Genomic DNA, 24,348 nt, shown 5'->3' with positions numbered 1-24,348 from the left:
TTGCAACTAAACATTCTTCAAAAAGAAGGTCTGGGAGAGAACATCCGGAAAGTTCATTTATGGAATCATCAGTTACTCTCTGGTAGAACCTTGAGCTCATTTCATTGTGTTTCAGTTGTTTTTGATTTTTTTTCCCTTTCTCATATTCTAAGTTTTCACACACACACACACACACACAATCTAATTTTCAAATAATTTCATCTTTAGAAGCTGAAGCATCTCCACATATCAGATCTCCTTGAATCTGGAAAATCCATGGCACGAATTGCTTCTGTCGGCTTGTGAATGGAGCCGAAAAACACAACGAGCTAGAACGAATGATATTTGGTTCGGAATTTTACCACCAAAATTGCATATTCTTTCCAAATTTCATGCGCCGTTTGTCGTCAATAAGTCTGATATCGGTGTGCATGCGAATGGCGCACGCATTAAATTTATGAATGTAACGCAAAAAATTATCAATATGTGAATGTTGGATCCGATTCGCCAAAAGCAAAATGTCTGCAATGCGTGGTTTTTTTGCACCATGAAGAGTGAAACACAATACTCACCGTTTTGCGCAGGTGTACGAGCCGGTGGAGGGGCAGAGCTCACTTTGGATGCCATTCACTGATAATAGAACAAAATTACTCTTTTAACTCGATTTTGAAAAGTAAGGAGAAAAAAAGTTTGGAAATATGCTAGACAAGCTGAAAAATTACTTAAGAAGTTAAAAAGATAAGATAAGAGTATAGCTATACCCAACAAATGAAAAGGAAACTAATGCCAAGATAAGTTGATAAATGTTAGAGTCCTATAATATTAAAAAACAGTTCTGCGCGAAGCCTAAATGATTGCATAAGGTATCCGATTAGGTTCGGAGGCGATTTTTTTTTTAAATGATGCAGATACATTTTTTATTGTTTCAAATAGCTAAAACGGACTTCAAAGGTCACTATTAGAAGAAAAAAATACACTCACGATCGTTAGTTTTTGAAAAAAATTGTTAATTTCATTATTTAGGAAAAACAGAGCAAGTTAAAAAAAATGGAAATATTTAATTTTTATTTAACCTATATATAGCTCAAACTGCATAAAACGTAACAGATCACAATATAAAAAATATTTTAATAAAATAAAAAATTTATGAGCATTGGAAGTTGTTGTTAAAGATTTTTTTTTTGTCAAAATTTATCTATTTTTGAACTTAAATTGTTTGTAAAACATATCCAAATGAAGCTACCTCAAAATCCGAGGTCTATCACACCCTATGGATACATGCATACCAAATTTCATAAAATGTTATTGAATTGATTTTGAGATATCATGTTTTCTCTGAATCCATCACAGTGAAATATTCATTTCTCAGAAAATGCCTTTAGATATAGTAAGTTAGTTCATCCAAATGTGCTGGAAATGTAGTTTTCACGCTTTCTTAACAGAAACGTCAAAAAAATGCAAACTACGGCTGAGTAGGTAGAGAGTTTATATAAACATATCACATTTTATTTGGAGAATTTAAATTACTGTATCTACAGTTCTATCTCACATATGTTAAAAACAAAGTCTGTTTTAGAATCTACGGACTTAAAAATTTCAAAGTTTTCTGGTAAAATCATCTTATTTAAATAGTTGGATACCTTAATCTGTTAAAAGTCAGTATGAAATTTGTAATGTGATGTTAAGCAAATATTTCTAAAACTGAGGGCCCCGACCCCAATGGAATCACAAAACATTGCTAACATCGTCTTTTGAGCCATTTTAAAAACATTCCTTAAAAATATGATAAAAAATTTATTAAATGAAAAAATTCATGCTTCAATTTAGCTGATGAATATCTGTAGCCGAAGAAAAAAATATGACCGAACGAGCTACCGAAGTGAAATATATCAGATCAGTATATGTTGCGACCGAAGACAAATATATAAGATGAATATCCCATTCGTGCAAAATAACGAACTACACTCGTGGTGTATTATTGAAGCCAAAATGCGTACTATCGAATCAGACTCATGCACGTGTCTCGATTCTTTGAGAGCAAATCAGCTTATGTCACACGCGCTGTGTGTGTAGCGATTGATTTTATGCATTTTTATCTTTTTATATAACTACAAAATAATTTATTTTATGCCCAGTATGAATAAGCGAAATTTAGAAGATTATAATGATAGTGGCAGCCGTGATTTTAGTGTTTTGCAAGGACGTAAAAACTTGCCAGACGTTTATCTTGCGAAGATTCTGGCGATGATATGACAAATGTAACTGCTACATCAACAGGTGAAAAGAATTCTAATGACTAGATTTGCGCGCCAGTGTCCTGGCCTAGGGGTAGCGCGTTTCCCCTTTCATTTAGGAGTTCCGGGATCGAGTCCTGGCTCGGACATGGTTGCTCTTTATCCTGTGTTCTATTTGTGAGCTGTGTGAAAGATCCTCCCCGCCCCCTGTAAAAGAGGGTTGTGCACGCGAGTGTGTGAGTGTCATATTCATATGAGCTAGAAGTCAGACTTCTGCCTTCGGGGGCTCAGGGTCCATCAGAAGTTACTGCATAAACTCAGCTTAAAATCGCTGACTCAGTGAGCGAGCTCATGTATGTCAAGTACCATAAGTTACAACAGCAACGAAATCGTGTTTCTGCAGAAATATATCAAAATGAAGCAACTCATTCTTTTATATTTTAAACTTTTTATATACATTATATCACTCTATCTATACACACTCTTATAATCAGGTTTCAAGTAATTTTTTTAATACTTCTTCACTACATCGTCATAAGACTCTTCACCACGCCTTGTCTATAGTATATTATAAAAAAAATGCCGCGCGAATGGGTAAAGGAATTAAGGAAAATTTTTCGAATCATCAAAGGGTTTCGAAAACAGTCGCGTATCGGTGTGGGGGGAGAGGGATAGCAAGAGAATAAAAAATGCCCGGAATGCAGCGAGGGCAACATCCGAGTGCGTTTATCTCACATTTTTTAAAGAAATGACGAGAAATCGAAAACGAAATAATATAACTCAGTCATCACTTATTCTCGTTGTACCCCTGCGCAGTTAGCAAAAGTTTAACAAGCCGTGCACAACGATGTTCATGAAAGCTGAAATGTTCCAAATGAAAAAAGTACGTCAAATTTTTAGCTCTGTTATAGAATGGAGTTTCTGGAGATAGAGTTGACTGAGGGTCTCCACTGTTTCATTGCTTTTACAATTCTATTGTTGAAACTACTATGCAAATGGAGACGGATGCGTACAGATATACATCACATTTAAAACATTGTTGTTGGAACTGCTATGCGAAAGGAGGCGCGAGCGGATAGTTACACATCATACTTACAAAATTATCACACATCAAGATTACTAATAAAAATCCATTCAAAATACGAAAAAATGTCCCTGTGGATGCTTCCGGCTCTGTTTACCAGAACCAAAAAGTCGTTTACGAAAGCAAATAACTGATTGAGCGGCTCTTTTTCAGCACTGCTACGAAACAGAGTAAAAAATACTCACAACTTTTCGTCTGCAGGTGCGCATATAGGAACCACCGTCGGATAATCCACTTCTGGTTTCGAATCCGAATCCATCCTCTCTGTCAAGGTAAGACTTCACACTCGAGAATGTGTGCTCGGAAGAGAGAGGCGCCCCGAAACTTGGCTCGCAGTTCGGCTGTCGACGGAGAAGGAAGCGTTTTCCTTCGCATCAAAACAATAACTTCTTGTGTCCGAAAAAAGAAACCACGAAGGATTTCACTCCCAACACTCACCTGCACCACAAGGGTATCGAAAATGGAAGATTTGGAAATATTAGGGAACTCTTTTTTTTTTGTTTCAACACCAGTATTTTTATGCCATTTCTTCGCTCTCTGACTGCAATTCGTTGTTTGTCTTTGCAGCGGAGGCTGTCACGGGAGATAACGGTCGCTGACTCACGCGGAATTGGCAAGTTGAAGGTTTTCATCTGCACGAGGGGAGCGGGTGCATATTGCAGAACTCTGGAATGGTAAAGATTACGAAACGGGTGTGCAATTTCAGCATATTTTAAATTTCATTACATAATCTTTTACTATTCTGGAACGCTAAGATTTTGTTTTATAAATGTTTGGGTTACTGTTCCTTACCCCCAAACGAGATCCCAACCATCAGCTAAATGCTAGATCCTTCGGTATCAACAAGAATCAATGAACTGTAAGAATAAATAAATAAAAACGATTTTTTTTTAAATACACTTTTATTGGCGTCTATACAATGGTAATTTATTTATTTATTATTTTCATTATTTTCCCCTTTTCAGAGTTTAATTCACAACTCTTAACAGTTAAGTCTTTTAAAATTCATTCTTCTACAGAATGACGCCACACATACAGAGTGAATATTTAATTAAATTAGTTGATTAACTAATAATCAGGTTCTAAAAATATTAAAATAAAATGATATTATCGAGAACATTAAATTTAAAATTCTATTACATATGGAAGCGAATGAAAAAAAAAATCGAAGGCAACAACGAATGATAAAACAAATGAAGTTAATAGCATTCAGAAATGCGTTTTCAGTTGGAATGTTTCATTGAAACTACATTTAATTTTATTTTTATTTTTATTATTAACGAATAGTTCATTTCTCTTTTTTCTAATAGGCAGATGGGATTGAAAATTCTTCGTTTATTGATGAATTCTGATGTATTTTTGTAATAAGCATGCAATCGTGAATAGAAAAATTTTAAGAAATCAATAGAAATTGGAAAACAGGTTATAAAATCAGAATTTGGGATTCCTGGGCTGGCTTATTGTATGTCCAATCGCTTTATCATTGATAGTGACTTCATGAGCTAAATATTGACTCTCAACATGACTGGTAATTATGAAGAAATTCAAAGGTTCTATCCTTTGGATATAATTTTAGCAAATATTACTTAAAAAATAATATGCTGGTGTGCCTTTAGTCGCAAATTATTGGCCATCATCGGGTGCTGGAAGTTGTTTATTATTTCAGGCTGAAATGGATGCCGCATATCTCTTGTAACGTTTCCTCTTTTACCTCACATTGTAATTGGCATTCCGACCAGATGCAATGTCACGTGTTTCCCCACACATAGTTAAGTGCCAGATGGGGATTCTCTTGATTAGTGGAGTCATTGTGTCTGGTCATTTGTTGTATCCAGATAAAGGACCACAGTGTGTGCCTCGTCGTTTCAAAGAGATCCATCACGTCTTCAAGCGAGAAGAACATCAAAACATCCAGATGTTAAACTTTTTCCCTTATGAAGAGACTCCTCAAATCATCAAGAAACGATCAAATACCAGCAACCGTTGCCATTAAGTGTCAAACCCAGGTGAACTTCAGCCGATATTAGTTGTGAATTGATTATAATTAACATGTGTTCGGGAGAGGTCAGCTACAAAGATGGATCCTTAACAGACATTCTCACGATCGACTGGAGACCACTGAGGAAGCATTGCTGAGCAGCTATTGGGTGATAGGGACTCAATCTCGACACTGAGAAAATCGGAGGCGGAGATCTGACGGAAATAGAATGCGATATTTTGGTTTTGTCAGATCAGAGAGGAAAGCAGGGAAGGGCTTCGAATCGAATTCGGATAGAGTCGGTATAAAAAGAAGTTGTTTTTGACTTTATGAGAAGTTCCGTGTGATTCTTTCCCTGTGTTAGGATACACCCGATAAAGATCGGTGGATTTCTGGAGTAGCCGTTTTGAACTAACAGTCTGTTAATCGTTTTTTTTTTTTTTTTGTGATTATTATTCTTCTATTTCATACAAGAATTATTTCATGATTAAACATAGCTATTTGATGTTTGTAAATAATGTTAACCTAAATGAGAACAAGTTGTTTTTGTGTGCATATATAAAGCTGTAAATAAAAGGATTGTTTTGTTACGATATTTATTTGATCGGTCAAGATCAAGATATTATACTTTGGATGCCCTCACTTAAAAAGAAACCAAGTCAGACTACACGAGTGTCCATTTATCTTTCCTTTCTCCTCCTGTCTACTTTTCTTTCTCGACTCATGGTCTCGACTGAAGTCCCGAGAATAAATGGAACTGCCATCAGCAATCATTTATATTAATTATAGCTACGACCAACTCAAGGAACTTGATATTAAAAAAAATGAGAATATGAATCGTGTTCACCCAACCAAGGTGCCGATATTCCATGCATACTGAAAGACTAAAACTAAAATTTATCAGATATTAATTTTTAAGAATTGAATGAAATTCGTCGTTTTTAAAAAAATAAACAATTTATTTATAAATAAAATAAAATATAATCCGTAGCACCTGAGCAAAAATTGGAATAAATCAATGCTGTTTCGAATCTGGGACAAGGAATCTGAAAATTGAATATCTAAATCCGAGACTTTTGCCCATTTTAGACAATGGTAGAAAAAGTATCTTCATAGAGGATATTGAGAACTAAATTTGCTATTAAAAAAGTTAAGAGCGAAGATTCCGAAGACTTTTGCACATTTCAGACAATGGTAGAAAAAGTATCTTCATAGAGGATATTGAGAACTAAATTTGCTATTAAAAAAGTTAAGAGCGAAGATAAGATTTGATAAGTAAAAGCTTTTATGAAATGTTATTACATAATACGGAAAATTACACATCTATAACATGAAAAAAAAAACCATTTTCTCATGCAACAAATTTTGGAAAAAAGTAGCTGAATGCTTGGCGATAAATTAAAATGGTAAAACGTGAAAATTAAATGCAAATATATTGACTGTCAAAACTGTGAAGGCTTTTGAAGTTATATATCCAAAGCTAAACTGTATGTCACTTTCCTAACAGTCGTCATTTCTTTATCACAGAATAGAGTTTCTGAAACTTTTTGTTCAGGCGATTCCATTTCACCAGGAAAATTTTATCCTTACAATCCTCTAACAAATTGAGTAATAAACAGGAAATTTAATAATTAAATGTTAAATAAGATGAATAACTAAAAAAAATCATTCAACAAAATATATCAGCAGTCCTCATCGGCAGTTTGTAATTAACGAACATGATTCTGGCTCAGCCAGTTCCATTTCTCATTGAAATTATTTCTGATTCATAAATATGACTCGAAAATAGCTGAAATATTTGTCTGTGTTTCCTTTTATAAAGAGTAAAAGACTTACTCATTTTTTCCCACCATTTTGGAAAATGGGCGAGAAGCAAGAAAACATGTGTTAGATTGTCTAGTCACTGACACTTTCTGAAGTCCACGCCCTCTACTTGCAGTGGCGGTTTTCCACACAGGCGTTAGAGGCGGCCGTCTCTTGACTAGAAACCAATAGGTCCTCATATTCTATATTGCAGTCCGAAGCCGGCGGTTTTTTGCTTTGCTGATTTGTTTCCAAAAATTTTTTTTCCTCTTAATTAGAAAAAAGATGGGAAGAAAGTTAAAAAAAAAAAAAACGGAAGGAATCAACCAAAAATAGGGAGAAATAATAATGAATGGAAACGCAAAAAAAAAAAAGAAAGAAAGAAAGCAGATCAATAAATAATTTCAAGTGCAGTGACATTCAAAAAATGTTTAAAATATTAAAATTATTAAAAATTTTAAAAATTGTATAATAACACCGTAGGTTCTGAATAAATTGCAATTTTATTAGCAATATTATAGATTAGAAAATTGCAATTAATCGGGAAAGATATGGCTACCTCAAGTTTTTCGAAGAATGGTCCCGAAAATTCATGCTCCTATATCTTTTTTTTTTTTATGATTCTAGGAAATTTTTATGTACGTATTTATTTTGATTTACAAGAATATTGTATTCTACTTAAATCAATCTTCGTTTAAATTTCAGAATATTTTTTAGGGTATATTTAATGTTTTTAAAATTTTCTTAAAGATCAGTGCTGTTCAATTTGTTTAAGTGGGTCGACTCACAAACCTAATGTTCATTACTATCATAAAATGAAGAAATTTAAAAAGAAGAAGAAGAAAAAAAAACTTCTTTCACAAGAAATATTGGAGCCACTCCGTTCACAAAGAAAAGGGAGTGCTCCGCCACCCAGTTGGACACAGGCACCCTACGACCTTATGCCGAGAGAATGGCAAGATTTTGAAAACATTTCTGCGTATTTTCGTTTTATTACGTTTCCACATTTTTTAAACCATCACACCTTTTGATTCACACAAGATATTGACAGCTTTTTTTTTATTGACTTTTTGAAGATAGCTTTTATGCGTCTTTTGAAATGTTGAGACACACAAATGCAGTTCCTTGAAATTAAAAATAAATATTAATTGATTTTATTAATCTCATTTATTAATTTCATAAATATTAAATCTTTATTAATTTTCATTTTTGTAGGATTTAAAAAGTTTTATCAAAAATACATTTTTTATATACGTTCAACAAATTTTTTAATAGAATTGAACATAATTTGTAACAAAAAATAAGGGAAAATAATTTTAAAAAAGGAAATAATAATTTTAATTTTGACGTTTGCCATGAATTTATTTTCGTATTCATTTAATAGTTTTGAATGCAAGAAAATATTTATAAAATCTTTTTAAAAAAAAATTCCTGTGATAAACAAGGAATGTATGATTAAGTTTCCAAGGATGATATTTCTGAAAACACACAAATAAGAAACTTTGAAACATATTAACCTTCAGATTTATTTTCAACGGATAAGAATGATAAGAAATGCATTTCGTAATTTAACTTCCATCAAAAGTTATACTGCGAAAAAAATTGAAATGTTTTTATAATTTTGGTACAAAAATCACATGGATAATATATGTTATTCAACAGAAAAAGAATTATTATTTGATGGGGGGGGTATTAAAATGAACACACTTACCAAATTTTAATAAGTTATTAAGAAACAAGTTATTTGGCATTAAATTCGTTGAACTCAATGATTGATATTAAAAGCTGTTCATTTTAACCTTTTCTCTTTTTAGTTACATATATTGAATTAGTTTCTTTTGTTTGTTTTAACCAGAATATCAAGTTTTTTTGGGTTTTTTTCTTTTTTCTTATTTTTTGCAGATGATATTTAGATGTCTAGAAATAAACTTGAACAAGCAGCTACATTCAGTCAATTACATTCAAACTATGAAACACCTTCATTCTTGAAATTTTGATATTTAGTCTTTGTAAATATAGATGCGAGTTATACAGTAATGCATGTTATAATTAGCATGTTTGTGTTATGAATAACATGTTAGTAATTACATTATTTGCAATAATCTTTAATTTGAGCATGGGGAAAAATTCTATACTTAACTTCCTTTTTCTTCCATGTTCGGTCTGAAATCAGGGCGAAGTCCATTTCGGATATCCAACCCAAAAGCAATAAAATTGCTGTGATATATATATTAGATTCATTTTATAACAATAAGGCTGGCGTATGTGCGCTTTCTTACATTTTACGATGGAAACTTCTATTTTAATTCGGTAAATAACGAGAGCCAAGACGTCTTCTGGAGGTGTCTTGGCGAAGGTTCAGTGAACTGTTTTGCTTTGGCTCCTTTCATCAAATGAGGCTCTCTTGACAATGGAAAACAGAAATACATTTCCATAAGAAACACAAAAGATTCTTTCAAAAGCGGATTGCTCCAATCCATTAAGCGCCAACCAACAGATTAAATGCCAACCAATTCGGTCGTCTTCGTTGAATGTAACTTGAAATTCATACAAAACCTGACTAAAGGGAAACTGAAATATGAACTTCAATGCACCAATCTACAAATCCCTTAATAATAAGGAGCTAATTTTCTAAAATATTTTACGTCAAGCTATACAAAAGATCGTTTTAGTCCCTCTCTAAGCTGTGAATGGTTTCAACTGGGAAAACATCCTACAAATGATGCCACATGATGATCTTCAAATCGATGAAATATGCACTTTGATTCCTACAAATCATTGTTTAAGCCTCTCCAGCTTAACTTAATGATGTTGTTGTTTTTTATGGCACTTGCCATGGCTAAGCCTCAGCTGATTTCGAATTCAAAGATTTTAAGCCGATATGGAGAGTCTCTTGTTTTTAGTAGCGCCAACTGGGGCCAAGATTACGATTTCGCTACTCACGCATCACATTCGCTTGCACATCCCCTTTTTACAGGTGGGCACATACACACATCTCACAGATAGAACACATGAAGAGCAACCATTCCCGAACCCAGGACATCCAGATCACGGGAAAGACGCGCTACCCCTATGCCAGGACGCCGGCCTTAAGCAATTTATTGTTAGAGGAAATACTGGTAAAAAATTCAGAAATACTTCATGTTAAAATAATTTTTGCATTTCAGATTAATCATTTGTACATTTTGTATCCAGGTTATGCTGCCACCCAGGGGTTGATTATCAAAAGCAACTCCGCTGTTGCTAAATGATGTTTGCGGGACTGAAAGCATAAAAGGCACACGAAATGTTTGAAAGCCTAAATATCAGCAAATGCTTTTTCCTCGCACTTTCAACTAATAATCACCAAATGCGTCCCACTGCTATCTTGTCTTTCAGTAGACGAGTACAATTCAGAAATTGCTAGATCGTTAAACCCGATTTTGGTGTAGTTATGTTAACGAACCGTTTTAAAGCGATACTAGGGCTATTTTGTGACGGGCTTCGTCATTTTGAACCGCGGTCAGCTGACGAGGGATGATTGAACTGGACAATTTTTCTCAATAAATGCCCTTTTAAAGTGAAAAAATGATCAAAAGGCATGTAAGCACTTAATATTACAGTAATGCAATCAGAGTTCAGAAACTTTTAATACAAAACATAAGGATATGCTATACCCTCCTCCCCCCCATATGCGGCAGTTCTGAGTATTCGCTGTTCAATCTAAAGTAAAGTATGCCTCATCTGGTTTCATCAAACATTTTGGTTTCAAGGCTATTCTGGCCAGATATCAGTAAGCAAAATTAATGCATTATTCCAGGTCTTGAAGATGCAGCTTTTGTACCACGCAGGCCTTGTATGGCTACCGCTTCAAAAAAGATCTCAGAGCTTTTTGTAACGTATAACCAGGAACAGACAAAACACGTGACATTTGTCGAACAATATTGAAAAATATTGAGAACTGAACGCTTAATAGAGACTTCTTCCATATTCTCATTTGAAATTCGTCTCCGTCCTCTTTCTGGTGCCACATCCGACATCCCGGTCTCTTCAAATTCAGCTATGATAATTTTGAATCAAGTCTTCGACTTATGCCCTTTTCGCAAGCTTTTCAAGAGCCGATATTCTCGCAATGTATTTAAACCATTACTACGGTTTTGATCAAACATTTTGACCAGTGAAGCTCGTCTTTTTAATCTCTAAAGTTATAAAGGAGAATGATTTTACTCCACTGGCTACTGGCATTTTGTTAACTTCCTAATTTGTGTAACAATATTTCTACATTGCATAAAAAATACCATAAATTTAAAAGTTTATTTTTTGCAGGTCCCCCCCAAGTGGCTCATATAACGCATACACCAAGTTTTTAATGACTTGAGGCTTCATAGGTCTAAGTAGGCTGGCCGGGTTACATTCATTGTAAACACACTGCAGCTTCACAATCAAACGTGTAATCATTGTGCATGAAGGATCAAAAATAGCTAATCTTCAGGGATACATCACTTCACATTTCAAGGGAGTGAGTAGTAGGGCCTTGTTGTAGATACTCCAGACTGTTCCTCGGACTGCGGTAGACAGAGTGCTAAATTCGATGATCTCTTGGGACACAGCATAAATGAAAATTAAAAAAATAACCCTAAAAGCGAAAAATTGGTGCCTCAAACGCAATAAATAGCCAATTTTTTGCCCATGCATTTTGAGGCTTCAAAAACTCCAAACCAAAACAATATGATGTTCTCACATGATAACAAAAATTAAGATTGGTACGAACAACAGTGAAAATAAAAAATTAAAAAAAATTAATCAGAAATGGGCCTTTTTTGGCTGATTAAAAACTATGGGATTTGTCATTTCTTATGCCTATAAATGACTTTGTTCTACTGTAATGGATTTGATGGATTTTAAAATTTTATGGTGCAAGAACAAGAATCTGCCGTGCTGCACCAGGACATGTAATATGAATATAGTTCCATAAAATTAAATAACAAATAAAACTAAGTTTTTTCCATGTTAAAAGATGGAAAAGGATTTATACAGCTTTCATAAAAAAAATTAGTTAAAAGATAAATATGTGAGTAACATTTAATTTTTTTCCGAAAATTGATTTGAACTGAAGAACAATGATATTGCCTTGGTCTTGACGAGGTTGGTCTGCATATGCATATGCACCTCTTGGTTATCATGATTTTTCTTTTATTTCTGAGCAATAATTTCTGCCCTAAATGTAAGGCAAAAATAAATATGTTTGTATTATTATTCGTCGTAAAAATTCCTTTTTTTTTATCATTTATTCCAAAATAGGATTTTTACTTCCGCGTATATTTTATAATGTATACACTTTTAATTTGTGCGTACAATATTTTGTTGCAGAATCCTTCAGTTAAAGTCCTATTTTTGAATCGTATCAAATAAACAGAATTTTTTTTTAAAAAAAAAGCTTTTCTTATTAATCGTTTAATAACCTAAAAAAAATCAACAAATCAACAAACTTGGCAAACAAGCTGGTCACCAAAGGCGGCTGGTAAGAAATAGAGTTTGTTTTACATTAAAAAGTACAAATTTATTGAAAAAGAAGCAGCAGAATTAAAATATTTATATCTAAGGAACAACAATAGCTATAAACATATCCCATGCATCCCTGATAAAGGGAAGCTCCAAGTTCTATTTTATGTGCTCAACAAGAAATCCATTTGTCATGCGGCAAACGTCGAACTCCATTTTCTGTCACAAGTGAAGAAATTGTTTATGTTTGAACTCACTGCTGAAATCTTGCAGATTTTGAAGAGTATCAGGAGTGGGTTTCTTCCAACACGCACGAAATTAAAAGCTATGTGCTGGTAGATTTTTCCAGGGCTGTTTCCGAAGCCATTCGGATGCACTTAACATTTTCATCTGCTGCGAGAAGAATATGCAACCATCTTTTACGAATTTCTTGCACTGTTGCGACTGTGGTCAGTGGTGGTGCTTAATGAAGAAATTCCAACTCTCGGTGCCTTTAGATTATTTTTTTATTAACAATAACAACAGAGTATAAAGCTCAGGGTAAATTCCATTACCGCTGGGGTCCGTGCCTACCACGCAAGTCCCCGTTCACGGGGGTGGATGTTTACAAACAGGAAGTAAATAACAGGCGGGAGCGCCATCTATGTACAATCCGAAACATGCACCACCTGTTGATCTGTTCATAATAAAGCAACTCTTTATGGTCGCGACTGCGATCTAAAGATGGATTCACTCTTTGAACACTGCGACTGCACAAAAAACGACTTTCACCGTTCATTTCTCATAAGCAAACATGGGCCGCAGTGGCTTGGTAGAAGGTTATCGGTGACGGCTTCGGAATCGGAGGGCTGCAGGTTCGAGACCCGATTCCACCGAAGAACCGTTGTGTAAGCGGGTCTGCCGCATGCCACTTCCGTCGAGGCCAAACGCTCTTCCTCCGATGTGGTGTAGAAGCTTGGAGAGGTGGGTACCAGCTCGGTGTCGTCCTCGTAAATTGATATCGGTTCAAAATGACGTGGTCCATCCCAAAATAGCCCCAGTGTTTCTTTAAAACGAGACATTAGTATAACTGAAACTAAATTACACCTTGCTTGTTTACATTTCTCCCTTTCGTCTTCTTTGGAGGATCATCCTTAGAACCGTTTTAATTACACGAAATATATCTACTTTATATCGTCTAAATATGAACATTAAAAGATAACTTGTTTCAATAAATAATTTTTATATTATAGTCAATTAAATGACTTTGTAAATTAAAATGAGCTAAGTTTTAAATAAAAAATTATAGATATGGATCTAAATATCATACAATGCTTAAGCCAATATGATTAAGAAAAAAGTTTATTCCGTTTTGCAACGGTATAAAAATTTTGTTTTTGTGGTCATTCCTTTGGAAGTGATTGGCGAAAAACCAGACTTAAATACGGATATTTGTCTTCAATAATTAAAATTTGAAAGGCTTTTGGATGCTCAGTCCCACCCTCCAAATTTTATTTGAGCGAAATTTGACAGTTGAGCTGTCTGTTTTGCAGATTTCACTTTCATGAAAATTAGATTGTTTTCATCTTTAAAATATTTCATAATTCATTTTTACAGATATTAAGAAATCTTGAAATCAGTTTGCTTTCGAATTATCTTCCAAATGCCTTCCTTATATGAAATTAAAGTTTAACGATGATTTCATTAAATAATAATTAAGTTTCGAAAACACAAAAAAATGCTTCGTCGTATTTCTCGCCGATTTGGAAGAGGAACATCGATTTTAAAATGTCATCTTTATAAAGATGAAACAAATCAAATTATTAATATATAGAATTGCCTGTAACCGCCTGTAACACTGGGCGAAGTTTAAAAGATATTTCCGCAAATTCTAAATTCCAATTTATGCATTGATCTCCAGCGACTCAGATAGGTTTGTTTCTGCTATATATACCAGCCACTTTTGGCGACCAGTTCGTTTTCCTAGATTATTTACTTATTAGGCTATTAAATTATTAAAAAGGGATACATTCCTTTAAAAAAACAATGAAAATTTGTATGGAAATAAAATGTATGTCATTAAAAAGATTATTTTAGTCTTAAGACAAAACAAGAAGCACTTTTTATAATTCTTTTGGGATATATGAGTATCCATTTCCGAAGGCCAGTCACAACAATTACAGCTTAACTTAAGATTAATATACCGACGCCAAAATTGGAAACAATTTTGAGAGATTTCTAACTAAATATAATCGGGACAATTTTTGATTGCTACTTTGAAAGCCATTTGTTAACATTTTTGGTATACACCCAGGATTGCAGACTGAGAGATTGTAGATTCTAGCTAGTTTTTGTACGATTGGCAGGATTTTGATGTGCTTCGCGAGAAACGATACATTCATTTTAAACCTTACCGCAATTACTTACCTGGCCATGATTAAGAATACTTTTGCGTTTGATTGAACTTTTTAGTTTGCAGCCTATTTCTTGATTTCTTTTATATCATCTTTCCTCTGACTGAATGCTCTCTTTGGTGACATGGAGAACTATCTTCAGAACACTTCAAATAACATTTTGCAGTTCCATAAATTATCAAAGCGAAGCGTTTGGTTCAGAAACAGCTGCTAAACTGTTCAATGAATGGTACAGTATGAAATTCGTATGATGTTTTGTTCATATTTAATTTTTATAATTACAAATTTTTTTATTATATTTTTTATAATTTTTATTATATTTTATACATTTTATATTTTATAATTATTTATAATTCGACAAATAGTAATAAGCTCGATTTCTGTGTCACGTACGTTAGCATTATATATAGAGAGATAAATGCGAATAAAATTTAGCATGTATAGTAATTAGTTATGGGTTGGAAACTTCACTTCCTTCCTACCCTTGGACCTACTTCTCATTATATTCCCTTTTTCGAGTTGGTTGGAAGTTGTTGTTTTCCTTCATTCAGCATTTTTTTAAAGTTTTGTATTTGGCATTGTATTTTTTTCCATTACTGGATCACTATTTGTTTCAAGCCGACTTTATTGATTGATTTTTATTTTATTGTCCAATTACAAATTTATTTGAGAAGATTATAGATAGAGAAAATCCCACTCTATGGGGGAAAAAAATCTTTCTGAAGTTTACCTTCTTTTTTTCTTTAATATTTAATCTTTATATATATATATATATATATATGTATATATATATATATATATATATATTAATCAGAAGGCAGTTTCGACGACAGTGAAGAAGACTTTGAATTATTTAAGTTTTCTTTAATCCATTCTAGGAAGGCAATAATATATTTACAAGAAGGCGCGGACAAAGCACATGCGCCACAGCAACATATGAGGCAAGAAGTGGCGTAAAAAAAGAGTGTGAAACTAATTATCCCTGTCTGATATACTGTGATGCTCTAATAGGGATTTCCGTGGTATGTCAATCAAAAAACGAGGGAAACACAGGCATATTTTAGAAGAATTTATCAAGTCAGCAGTATTTTTGTCCCTTTACTCGGAGTGTGGGAACGTTTAGGCTTTTAGCCGATTCAACAATTTTACAAAGCTTCTGTTGAATTAATTAAGTAGTGAAAGTGGAATTGGATCAGGAAATAAGAGAATGAAATTACTATGGGCTAATTTAAGATAAAGCTTTTGAAATTAATTAATTTGTATTAAATTAAGATTTTAAAATATCATTATATATATATGTATATATATATATATATATATATATATATATATACTCAACATTTTCATAATCTTAGGCCAATTAATCTTGAGAAACCTGCGCTCTGATTGGTGTATTTTCTTTGAAACGATTGATGGAAAATCTAAAATTATCCTTTTTTTATTGGATAGTGATATTGAAATTTTCATAAATCAGTCAGTTTAAGTGATTGATTTAGTTGATTGGAAATTAACTCTTTTTATTTAAAATATTAGTGTTTCAAGAACATTTTGTTAATCGTGATTTCCACAGCAGAAGCTTTATGTAAAATCAAAAATTCGTTATTTATTAGAGCATTTATTGAATCAAGTTACATAAAATATAATCATTTTCCATTTAGACCATTTTAGCAGATCTGTGTCTTACTAAAGGTTTACAAATTAGCTGTGTGGCCCTGATTTGAATGGATATCCTGTTCATATTAAACAAAACTTGCCTTAAAATGAAATTGATTTATTGGATTAATAATAGAGAGTGTAAAAGATCATAAAATAATTTTTCTTGAATTTATTTTTTAGAAAAAAATAATATCTCATATTTGTTTCATTTCCTACAGACACATGCCAAAAATTATATTTTTGCAGATTTCATTTCCAAAAAGACTTAATTTATTTGTAATTGGAGCTTTAATCAATGTGATGGCAACACTTTGAAAAAAGTTAAATTTTTCCCATGAATGCGAAACGTGCTCGTGCAGCTTAAATTTTATTTTTATTTTCTACGAAAAAAAAAATTGTTGAAAAATATAGTTAAAATTTTTATTTAAAAATGCATTAAAAATAGAAATTTAATTTTAAGGTTAAAACATTGGTATCATTTAAAAGATAAATTTTTGATCTTTAACTTCATGTAAAAATCTTTTTTGTGCTGTAATATTTTCGAAAGTTATATCAGAAACACGCCAAAATTTCGCTTAATTTTTAAATAAATAAAATTTTAATTGAAAATTCGAAAAAAATAACCCCCAGGTGCACATTCTCGGCCTCCAAGGTATACACGTGCCAAATTTGGTAGCTGTAGGTGGAATGGTCTGGCCTGTAGAGCGCCAACACACACACACACATTGAGTTTTATTATAAGTATAGATTACATTTTGTTATTTGCAGTGCCCTGTTTTAATCGACTTTTTGCGTTTTTTAAAGAAACGCATCCATATTAATAATTTAACTGCCTAAAGAGTCAATAATCTAGGCGAACAAACTAGTTCCGAAAGGCAGCTAGTTACTATATATTACGTCTTAAAGGTAATAATATTTTTTTAAAAATATTTTGTCAATGTACTTGAGAGTTTCCACTATAAATCTTGTTAGTTATTCTTTGATAATCGTAACCAAGATATCCCAGGCAGCACAATATTGTACAATATTATATAATATTATTCAACATCAAACAACATTATACGATATTGCAAATATTGTTTTATATCATAAAATATTGTATAATATATTTGTACTACTAGGTAATGATACGAAGATGACAGCCCGTTAGGCAGGCGCATCTTCTAGCATAAAATGATATTAATAATAAAATGAACTTTTATTGGAATAGAAACAAAATTTCGCCCTTTCTTTGAAACTGGGAAAAGAGAGTGCATCCGAAGAAGTGCTTCATCAGACCTGATGGATTCGACCGTCACCTCTGTCTCGGGGTCCTTTTGTGTCTTCCCTCGACACTTCCGGCCACTCCATAAGTGGACGGACACGTGCTGGCTTTCATCTTCTTTTGTCGCAACCGGAAGAAGGCTCACATTAAATGATCAGATTTTCTGAGCTCTCATCTGGCATAGAAAAGATTTGGTATGGGATCGAATCACCCGAATTTTCTCATTTGGAATGCTTGCGTCGACGCCAAATCAGTTGGAACCTATGCTTAATGAACATGACGATGCGTTCAACACTGTACAGAGAAAAATTCATTGTTCAAGTTTAGTTTAGTTATATTAACATCCCTTTTGAAGCAACACTAGGACTATTTTGGGACAGATGACAAGACCGAACCTGAACTGGCACCCCTCTCTCTTCACACTTCCCACCACACCAGCGGCAGGACGTTTAGCCCCGACAGATTTAATGAGCACCAGCCCCGCTTACACGACAGTTGTTTCGGTCGGATCGTATTTCGAACCTGAAACCCTCCGGCTTAGAAACCGATTCCATACCACCAGGCCACCGCGGCACAATTGTTCTTTTAACCGTTCTGAATGTTATTCTCATATTTTGAAACGAAGCTAATAGAAATCCGAATGCATTAAAACTTTAAAAATCGAAATTTTATGAGTATAATTGGACAAGAACTCAATTTATCGCAATAACTCTCCCGAATAATGAATTGTAATTTTTTTTCTTTCTTTGAATTATCACAGAATATGCATAAAATCGCAATTCTCTTTATGAGATATATACTTAAATCAGTTTGTTGCAATAAATAGAAATTAAACTACTTTATATTCTTACGTCCTTTTTGTGTTCTTCCCTTTTTTTATTTCATTTTTATTGATATTTATTATAAAATAAAAAGTTTTTGAGTATTGACTGCCCCTCTATTTGAATGTTTACTCTAGTTAAATTACTTTGAATTGAATTTATATCAGTAACTATTTTTCTTCTATGGTTTTAAACCACTCGCTATCGAATACTATTAAAAGAATTTTGAGTTACCTAAAATCGGAAATAATTGCTTCTATAGTTATAAACTGTTATTTAAATGAATAAGAATGGATTAAATGAACTAGAAGCAAAATAAGACACGTAATAACGATGTTTTAAAAACTTTTCTTTGTTTATAGTGATGAAGTTGTAACTTTTGTTACCCTGTGTGTCGTGTTATTTTCCTAATATATTTTTTAAATTTTAGTTTTAAAGTATAACTTAGAGCAGCGAAAGGGGCCCTGAAATTCACACATGTGCCTCCTGATAAGGTTGATATCCCTGCACCCTCCCCACATGAAAACTATGCGCCTTGACAAAGCCGTGAACGCCACATCTGCTGAGATTTTTATTTTCAGAATTTTGCATCCGAACATTTTGTCTTCATAGTATAGCATAGAAAACCGAATATGCATTTTTATTGCCTTTTTTTTCTAACCGAGATCAGAAAAAAAAATTCAGGATTTTTCTAGATCAGAGGTGATTCTTCTCTAGTTCAGGTCCAAATTACGATCTGTGGATGAGTGAATGAAATGTATGAATGAAGTCCGTCCCGTGTAAAAGGCTATGACACTAGGACTCACTCTTGGCCCTTGATGCCGCTACTGAAACAAGAGACGCTTAAAATCGCTGACTTCGTCAATGTGCTTATTTATAACAAATGCCATAAGCAGCAACAACACCATCTTTATCAATCAGGGAAATAAATAGATGCGTAAGCGGAAGAAAAATCCTTGAAGCCTTACAAGTTAAAGTTGCCGAATTCCTGGTGTGAGTAGTGAACACTGATAACCTTCAACCACTCATTTTTTTAAAACGGTTATGATTTGAATCAGTGCATTGAGCCATTTCATTCAAATTCTGGTTGCCTTTCAGACAATTTCTTATTCAAGTACATTTCACTCAAGCTTTGACATTTGCTCAATCCTGGACAAATATTCGAAATTTAGGACTTATCTGGAGCATCCGGTTAGTTTATTTATTACCTCCTCATCAAACCATACCATATTTAATTCTACCAACAGTTTTTCTCATTTTAATTTTTCACATTAATTCAACTGCATAATTTAAGTTAATAATTAAATTTTTCCTGCCAGCTGTATTCGAATAAGTAACAAATGGGATTCGATCATAAGCAATGGCTTGTGCAATCAGCGCTATTGGCGTCATTCCCTTCAAATAATGATTTTTGCTTGAAAATTTGTACAATTTTTTTCTTCTTTTGATCAAATAAATATCACTACACTTTTCAAAGCTGCCTAAAATGGAATCCAAGCGCGTTTGTAACTGTTTCTGCTTTGGAGCAATTCATATCACATGTCATGTGGCGTAATTATTTATTGTTGATTGCCATTCCGGTAAATTTCTTCGATCGCTTCTTGCAACTTGCTAAAACCATGATGCAATAAACGTGATAAATACAAGTCATATAAACTGTGCATATAATAGGTATTAGTTAAACCTGACATTTTTGCATTTAATTTAGTATAATTTAATAATAAATAAAAATTATTTGTAAAACTCACTTTTTATAAGAAAAGTGAGAAAATTTTACAAGAACTATGCAGTCACTGCTTTTTAATTAAATAAAGTTTAATTAAATTTAATTAAATCCGAGTATTCGGCTCTTCCTGCACTTGTATGTATAAATTTACTCACTTTTTGATTAAAAATAAAAAAAAAATCTTCTGGCATTAAATTATATTTTACTTTTATTTAAAATTATTTGGAAAAGTTATTGCAAATTAGGTCAAGATTTTCTAATATAGTGATTTGTTTCTGTGGGAAACATACTTTTCATCGAAATGATTAAAAGAAGAAAAAAATGACTAACTCTTTAGAATATAGAAAACTGGTTGTGCACGAACGAAGTCATACATTTCCCGACCACTAGCAACAGCAGAACATCCCATTTGTTCTTCGAGGCTGACTTCGATGAGGCGCATTTCGCGCCCAGGTGAAAATGCAAATTTGAGGCACTTCTGACATCGATAAATCTATTTCTAGGGAAGCGCAAGACTTTTCTGGAGCGTCGCCAGGAGGTAAGGAAGGATTCTAAATGGTTGCCAGATTCCCTCCAACAAACCATTTGGTTTATTTTCTGAAAATGCCTTTCCTATCCAAGAGCATTTAAACGTAGAAGTACCACGACTGACGCGAATCTGAAGTCGCGTGATTTCTCCTGTTTCGAACATTTCCACTTCAAAATATAATACACACAAAAAGGAAACTAAACGATACTTTTTAGGAGATTAGCCAGATGCAAAAAACTGATCCCATCCTTCTTATAATAAATGAATTCGTCCACTTTATCACAAGTTGTTAGACCCCCCCCCCCCAAAAAAAAAACCTGATAGCGTGTGAGTGCGGAACCATAGATGCAAGGCTTACTCTAAGGACTGTAACCAAAACAAAAAAAGGTCGCATAGAATGATGGTAAATACATTTTGTTTAAAATCACTTATAAAATTACCATCTACATGTTAAAATCGATTGCTATTACATGCATAAAAATATTTGCATTGAAAATTTCTAGGTTAGTTTAGTTTAGTTGTATTAACGTCCCTTTTTTTTAAGCTACACTAGGGTTATTTTGAGACGGGCCTCGTCATTTTGAGCCGCGGTCAGACGACGAGGACGATACCTGAGCTGGCATCCACCTATCCAGACTTGCACACCACACCAACTGGAGGACGTTCGGCCCTGACGGATTTAGCGTGCACCAGACCCGTTTACACGACGGCTCTTCGATCGAAGGGTCTCGAACATGAAACCCTCTGGTTCCAAAACCGAGACCAGGCCACCGCGGCCCTCATATTTGTATTGAAAATTGTTAGAAGAAGTTTCATTCTTTGCCGTAAAGAAATATTCAAGAGCATTGGAAGTCCTGTTTAAATTACATTTTAGCATTAACCACCAAGACGATGAAAGCATCAAAATGGAAGGTTTTGTAATATGAGCGAAAGAAATGAAATTCAATATATTTCTTATTGTTTAAATGAAATATTCTTGCGTTTTGTAACATATAGGTAACTAAGATATATTTTGCATCCAAAAAATTAATACGAAAATCGTTACCAGATAATATTTTGATACTTGAATATTTTTTATTCCACATATGATAATATACAATATTATAATAACCACAGTAACGGCAGATTATATTATTTATGAAATTTAAGACTTATGAAAAGGATATTGAATATATATATAAAAAATCGATACATTTACATAAAAGAAGCTATTATTGTTACGAAACATGGAATTCGCTTTGCATTCATTATAAAGAGTGACAATTTGTTCAGTATGTTTGTAAAATTAAATAGCTATAATCCTATTAAATATAAATAAAATTCCAATTTTTCAGTAATTTCTTATAATCCGCAAGTGACACTATATGAGCCGACGAGTAAAACTTTCAGCTTGCTACAAGGGCAAAGACCATCATCCTTCACATTTAAAAATATCGAACTATTAATAAGAAACTATCAATCCATAAATAATCAATATGAAATTCCACCTATATAAAATTTCCTGAATCTATGTAATAAAGTATACATTGTATTTAGAGAGCGCTAATGCTGCTACAACTAAAACACAAATGGACTTAACTAAATTAGAAGAATTATTAGAAATCAATATTAAGTTTGCAGCTAAAGAATCAAAAAGAAAGATAAAATGAATCCGGTCTGAAGACTTTTTCAAGGGTCACCCTCAGGCAAGGATTCAAACCAGGGATTTTTTCTGTGAGGGGTGTGACTTTCGTCCAACAAACTGACCCCTCGTGACCGGAAAATCCCAGGAAATTGAGGTTTAGGAGATAAAATTAGTATCACAAAAGATAATTATACAAAACAAGTAAAATCATTTCCAAAAATCAATCCAAATAAGAACACAGCAAATCAAACAACAAAATACCATGAAAATAGAACCAAATTCATTTAAATAAGAAAGCAAAACACTTACAAATTGAAAGTTTCATCTCCTAAACCTCCATTTCCTGGGATTTTCGGGTCACGAGGGGTCAGTTTGTTGGACGAAAGTCACACCCCTCACAGAAAAAATCCCTGGTTTGAATCCTTGCCTGAGGGTGACCCTTGAAAAAGTCTTCAGACCAGAGGTGGCGGCAGAGATTTGCCGACGGGGGGGGCATCCGACAGGGGGGGCAAGCACAATATCTCTAATTTGGCTTCAAAATAACTCATAATAATTAATTTTACATTTAATTAAAGAAATTTAAGTATTATTTAATTTCTTTTTTATTGATGCTGATCTTTTTTTTCATTGTTAAAACTTTATAAAGGTATTTGTAAAAAAAGGTTATCAGTTTATTTTATTAACCATAAAAAAATTGTCAATATTTGAGTATTTTTTTATGAGACTCTTGAGATTTAATTTATCTGTGATCTAATTTTAGAAAAAATATAGTCATATTCCATTCTAGATTGTAGTATATAGATAGAAACACAGATTGCACCAGAATAACGTGTAATGCTAAATGAACAAATGCATACTCTTACTATTTTATATCAGAAGCTATATAAAATGAATGTTGAAACAAAAAGTTTTTATAAAAGAAACTTTTTTAGAAATCCAGAATAATAAATAAAAAATATTCGATGTTTTCACCAAAAAACAAGTCTAACTCGAGTATGGATTTATTTCATTTTTAATTTTAAATCTGCAATTAAGTGAAAGTATTAAGTAATTTAAAACGCAAAAATCACTTGAAAACGCATCAATACCTCAAATGCCCTTATATTTTTCTGGGGATTAAAATAACGATAATTGTCCCAAATAAGATCTGCTATCTAATTAGGAAATTAAATAAATTCGTATGTTAAGGGGTTTAGTGTGTTATTTATGAATATTCTAAGAATAACTTTTTTTATTCCAAGAATAATTCTTTTTATCAAGACATCTTTATTCAAAGTCTTTATTTTAGCCGAGAATAGTAATTGAAAGAAAAGTATATGTAAATGATACGTTCTCCGATTACATAGCCATAATATTGAATGCAGAGTTTGAAGCATTTAGGTAGTAATTTATTTTTAAAAAATTAGTGCATACTTGGATAAACTCTTTTAGTGTAGCTAAAAAGTTACCATACCAAAAATATTTTTTTGTTGTCAACTGCAGTCGGTAATATTTCTTTAGTGTAATAATTGTAGCCTGATAAATTAGATTTCAAAAGAAAACAGATATTTTACTGTTACATGAATTTAATTTACAATTATACAACTTGCTTACTCCAGTGATTTATAATGAATTCACATAATTTGGCTACAGCAAAATAACTCTTCATAGCATGCATACTCACTAGAGTGTCAAAAGAAAACAGTGTTTTTTTTTTGTTTTTTTTAAATTTAGTTTGACCATTAACTAGATTTTAGTCAGGCAATTCTCATAGTGAAATGAATAGAATAAATTTAT

General features: G+C 32.9%; 1 protein-coding gene across 2 annotated transcripts in view; it reads right to left on the bottom strand.

Annotated features, from left to right (window-relative positions):
* Positions 1-3,772, bottom strand: part of LOC129956480 (uncharacterized) — a 161,070-nt gene extending 157,298 nt beyond the window's left edge. For both annotated transcript variants that reach the window (XM_056068382.1, XM_056068383.1), the window contains exon 1: positions 3,483-3,772. In XM_056068382.1, the coding sequence (XP_055924357.1) occupies positions 3,483-3,556 (74 nt within the window). In that variant the 5' untranslated portion in view covers positions 3,557-3,772. The remainder of the gene's footprint in view (positions 1-3,482) is intronic.
* Between the last annotated feature and the right edge of the window lie 20,576 nt (positions 3,773-24,348).

This window comes from Argiope bruennichi, chromosome 11 (genome assembly GCF_947563725.1).
Source record: "Argiope bruennichi chromosome 11, qqArgBrue1.1, whole genome shotgun sequence".
NCBI classification, from domain to species: domain Eukaryota; kingdom Metazoa; phylum Arthropoda; class Arachnida; order Araneae; family Araneidae; genus Argiope; species Argiope bruennichi.
The sequence above is the reverse complement of the archived record's forward strand: the minus strand, read 5'-3'. Positions and strand labels throughout refer to the sequence as shown.